The following is a 5,423-nucleotide window of genomic DNA, read 5'->3' as shown; positions in this document are numbered from 1 at the left end:
AGAGTACTAATGCTCTTTTTTTGTCCTCTACCTGGATTTTGAATTTGGATATGGTGTTGTCTGAGCGTTGTCCCCACTAGGTTTACTGTCCTTCAGAGATTTTGGCATGTGCATTTATCTGTGTGCCTGGAAAAATGACAGATTTTTAGGCCAAAGGGAAAACTCTAACTCCAAACACAGACTCTCCTGGTTTTAATATCTAATTGGCTCATGCTATTCATGCTATGTTTAGTAATTGAATGCAAATTTCCTTTCAATATAAGTTACTGTTAAGTAGAAAAATATGCCACCATTCAATCTAGTCCTGCTAAGTTTTTCTCTTCTTTTGGATTTCTACTGCTTATAAAACACACACACACACACGTATATATATACACACACATATATATATAATGTGTTACCAGTATTGTTGTTGTGAGGTGTCGTTGAGATGGTTCCAACTCATAGTGACCCTATGTACAACAAAACGAAACACTGCCCATTCCTACACAATTCTCAAGATCTTTGCTGTTTGAGCCCATTGTTGCAGCCACTGTGTCAATCCATCATGCTGAGGGTGTTTCTCTTTTCTCACTGACATTCTATTTTACCAAGCATGATGTCCTTCTCCAGGGACTGGTCCATCCTGATAACATGTCCAAAATACATGAGACAGAGTCTTGCCATCCTTACTTCTAAGGAGCATTCTGGCTGTTCTTCTTCCGAAACAGATTTGTTCATTCTTCTGGCAGTCCATGGTATATTCAATATTCTTCACCAACACAATAATTTAAATGTATCACTTCTTCTTCTGTCTTCCTTATTCATTCTCTAGCTTTATTACAATTAATATATTAATCTTTAAGATTATAATTTTCATCAGGTTAGAAATGAATATATGTAACACTTGAACTATTGGAAAATGTATTTTCACTGACACGTATACAATGCCTATCCAAATAACATGCAGAATTGATATTTTCTCAAGTTTATAATATTTTTGATACATCTAAAGTAGACAGTGGTCCTCAGAAAATTATATTGGTATATTTTCTCAATGTCAACGTTTCTCTGCTATCCATTTAAAAAGCCTTGAGTGACCATTCTTAAATTCCTAGACTGAAAAATAAAATACTCAAAAATGAAAGTTAAATACAAGTAGTGTGCAATATTTCTTTATGCAGAAGAAAGGTAGTGTGATATTATAAAAATGAAAGAATGGAACTTGACAATTGTTTTAAGTCAAACAATTATTTATCATATATATATATATATATATATTTTACCTTTGAGCCATAGGCATTTGGTCAATGTCTGATAATTTGTGTAAGGGTTAGGAACAAAGGTTTTGGGTGCCCAACATTTCTTCTTGAATTAGCATATTCAGCTTTGCAAGTAATATTATACCCCTCTTCTCCACACCGCAACTTAAAAACCAACTAAAGTCATATTTTAGGGAGGCTAAAGAATCTATCAGAAAGACAGTAGTGCTCATTTCCTCTAAGAAAGGCAGTGTTGATGTCTTCAGTTGCTCTAAGCACAGAGCCTAAGTGATAGAAACAGGAAACTAAACATTGGCGGGTTTTCTGCATGCTAAATGCAGTAACACAATCAGACACTCTCTCATCTTACAGTATACTGACAAGATAAAAATAAGCAGTAAATTACAGTTTTTCTCTCTTATGTAATTCTTTTCTCTCTTATATAATTCTTCTCTTCCCCCAATGCAATACATTCAGGATTAGTATGGTCTCAATCAGAATGCGTTTTTTAACAAAAATACATACCACATACTGGTTTTGTTTGTACTCATCATTAAAGTAGAAAACACACACCTGATTTTTATTAATGTTCCATTAAATACTTTTCCTTAAAAGGACAGAGTGCTTAATAGGATACTGAGAAAATATTACATCTAAAATATTTTCTGAACACTTGCTTCATTGTTTAAGAAATACGGTAAAATATTGCCCCAAATCTATTATTAAATGCCCAATGATTTGATACAGTGATTCCTACGTCATACAGATGAGCACTAGTTCTTGCTATGAATATTATATAACTGGGAGAATTTCTATAGCTCATTCAGCATCCTTACATACCTTTAAAATGTTTTCCTCCTCCCTTAGAAACCATAGACAGTGAGACTTAAAATGGAAAAGAGTCTTGCTTTTAGAAAACTGTTTACTATGGTTACATTATTGAAGATGACCTATTGCACTCATTTATAGCTATTAACCAAAATGTAACTCTCAGGCTATCTGAATGTATGATCTGCAATAACAGTTCTTCAAAGGAACTCAGGATTTAGTAGAAAATCCCACCATCCTATAAGAAAGGAGGACATCATCTCTTCAGGAAATTATTCTCCACATAACTTATCAATTATAAGTAAATCTGATTATAAGCACTTTTGGTATGTAACAATATTGTTCTGTAACTGGAATGTTGAGTTTTAGAAACCCAATACCTGCACCACATATCCTGATTATGGTAGCTTGAAGCTGTATCACCATTCACTACGGTATGATTTCGCAAAGCACTGCCTTAACAGAATGAAAATATATAATTATATCCTTAGGCATTATGAAATAGGTGGTTAAAGGAAATCCAACAGTCCAAGGTTAATATGCTTTGCTGCTAATCAAAGAGTTGGACGTTTGAGTCCACCCAGAGATGCCTCAGTAGAAAAACCTGGTGATCTACTTCCAAAAAATCAGCCATTGAAAACTTTATGGAGCACAGTTCAACTCTGACACACAGGGTCACCACGAGTCAGAATTGCCTGGATGGCAACTGGTAAAAAGTGCACTGGTTAAGAGCATAAACTCTGGAGTGGGATCACCTGGGTTAAATTCCTGCCTTCACCACTGACTAGCTATGTGACTTTAGACAAATTACTAAACCTTGCTCTGCTTCAATTTCATTATCAGTAAAATGGAAATAAAAATGTACACTTACTTTGATGTCAAAGTTTAGATATGTGTAAAGCACTTAAAATACTTACCTCATAATCAGTGCTATGTAAATAATAGTTATCATTATAACTATATACTACTTATAGCTCATACTAGCTGTTATTACAACTAATACTATATAGTCTATCAAAAGATCTTTACATAATGATCTACTTACTTAAGACTGTAAAGTTCAGTTAGTCTATGGATAAGGACCTTTGATCTTTCATTAGAAATGCAAATGGCAGGATACCTACTAGAACAACAGGTTTCAAACTCTGGCCGCTGGGGTGTGAAGCACTTGGCTGGACATCAGCAGGTGGGCCAGGTGCTGGGTCACTGCTTCTCCGAACCAGCAGTGGAGTACCTGCAGGATAAAATAAGAGGTGAGGGGTCAAAAGAACCCTGGGGGGAAGAGAGTGCATGGCACAATGCAATTTAATTAAAAAGGTTTACAACATGCTTTTATGTAAAAACATTCTCTTTCTAAGGGTGCTTGTAAATTAATCCATTTAATGATCTTTTGTAGAATGACACAAGGAAATAAAATCTTTCAATTCTTAGCTTTCCCCACTTGCATTTCCCATTGTATTTAACAGAAAACTTTTAGGCAATGCAAAAGTTGACAGTGTACAACATAGAACTGATCTAGGAAATACACGTGAGTACTAAAAAGAATGCTTATCCAGCAGACAAGTGAAGAGGTTCACATAGCACAATTTTCTACTCAGTAGAGCTGGAAGTACAGTTATTACTACCATTTGGTGCTTCCCAAGTCTTTTGAATGACAATATATACTGAAATAAATTATTTGCAGGGGTTATAGCATTAATGTCTATTGAAGTACACAAAGAGATTGGTTTCGTTCTCTTCCTTTTTCTCTAAAGTTGATAAAACTTATAAGAAAAATAAGTTAGTCCTTCTAAACATATATCCTGATTTCTTTTTAACTTAATGAAAGCTCCCACTATTAAATATTTGTGTCAGTTATTAAATTCTGAAAAAGGATCATACTATTAGAAAGTTCAAATGAAATTCAACCTTAGCAGAGCTAGCAGCCTAACTATTCTGACTGAAATTAGGCCTAAAATAATTTGCTTCATATAAAAACGGCTACTAGAGAGAAAAATCTCAAAAAAAACTGTGGTTTAAAAATCATTCTCATACAAAAATTAAGTTTTTATTTTGTGTGCTTTTGGGAAAAAAGTGGAGAACACTTAAATATGTTTTCCCATTTATCAATATTCTAAAAATCATAACCCAACACTATAAAGCTGTTGTAGTTTAAAGGAACACATTTTATGCCCCATTTTATATAGTAAACTTATCAAAAGTAAATTAATTTTGTAAATTACTTACAAATCTCATCCTTAAATGTGCTCCTAAAATCCTATTCTGTATACAAAACATAGAATTGCTAATAGTTTTCCTTAGCAATGAAACTTGTTCAGATGGAAGCTGCTTTTTAAAAAAAACAACTTCTTTCATAATAAGAAATTAACATGCTACTTTGGATGCAGACACTATGCCAAAAGGTACTATGAACTCCATGTTCACGTTCTTTTATTTCTTTTTTTTAAATTCATAGACACTTCATCACATTGCTCTCCATCCTCATCTAAAACATCTCTTTAAAAGTATCTGACATACCAATTGTTGTATGGTTCTCTGAATGAAAAATTTAAACAACAAAAACAAAACAAACAACAACCAAAAAAAAAAAAACCAAGAAGAGTAGAAGCCAGAGAAAGCACAAGACAATCTGAAGACAACAGCTTCTAGTCTTACAGCAATATTCTTTCTCTCCCTCAGGTGATCTAAAAGCTAAACTCTCAAAAAAGCCCCTGGATTAACATTAGTATACTAGTTAGCCTAAATCCAATATCCATGAAGTCACTCATTATCTTTAAAATTAAGAAAGGAATGTGGAAAACTCCATGACTCTCTGGTTTGTTTCCAAGCATTTAACATGGGCTAGCTTATTGCCAGTCAATGATCTCAAATTGGGCAAAACAAACATAAAAAACAAACCAATAACAGCATGGAACACAAAGGGATATTAAGGCTATTTTCTCCTCCTCCCAAAATAAGTTGATTCAGAAGCAAAGATACAGAAATCTTAATGATTGACAGTTTTAGCTACATTGTTCTTTCAACTGGTTCGTGTGTGTGTGTGTGTGTGTGTGTGTGTGTGTGTGTAGTGGTTGGGTAATGAATATACTTTTCTTAAATTAGCAACAGTAGACAGTTTTCCTTCAACTTTAAGGACACAATTCCATTTCTATGACTCCTCATTTATACTCAATATCTGCTGTTTTACTAACAAAATGTTATATTATTTAAGACTATTATCTAACAACATATATTTAGATCTATTTATTCAATCATTATCCCATAGTACCATAGTGTGCCTCCAAGAAGATGACAGTTCAGTTTTGTACAAATGTACCAACTATTTGGAACATTAAAAAAATTAAACTTCAAAGA

At 33.5% G+C, this 5,423-nt stretch overlaps 1 protein-coding gene across 1 annotated transcript in view; it reads right to left on the bottom strand.

Annotated features, from left to right (window-relative positions):
* Nucleotides 1-5,423, bottom strand: part of PARD3B (par-3 family cell polarity regulator beta) — a 588,698-nt gene that overhangs the window by 476,419 nt on the left and 106,856 nt on the right. The window contains exon 4 of the mRNA XM_023732913.1: nt 3,194-3,303. Within this exon, the coding sequence (XP_023588681.1) occupies nt 3,194-3,303 (110 nt within the window). The remainder of the gene's footprint in view (nt 1-3,193; nt 3,304-5,423) is intronic.

Source organism: Trichechus manatus, unplaced genomic scaffold, assembly GCF_000243295.1.
Source record: "Trichechus manatus latirostris isolate Lorelei unplaced genomic scaffold, TriManLat1.0 scaffold00056, whole genome shotgun sequence".
Lineage (NCBI taxonomy): Eukaryota > Metazoa > Chordata > Mammalia > Sirenia > Trichechidae > Trichechus > Trichechus manatus.
This window is presented reverse-complemented; position numbering and strand designations above follow the sequence as displayed.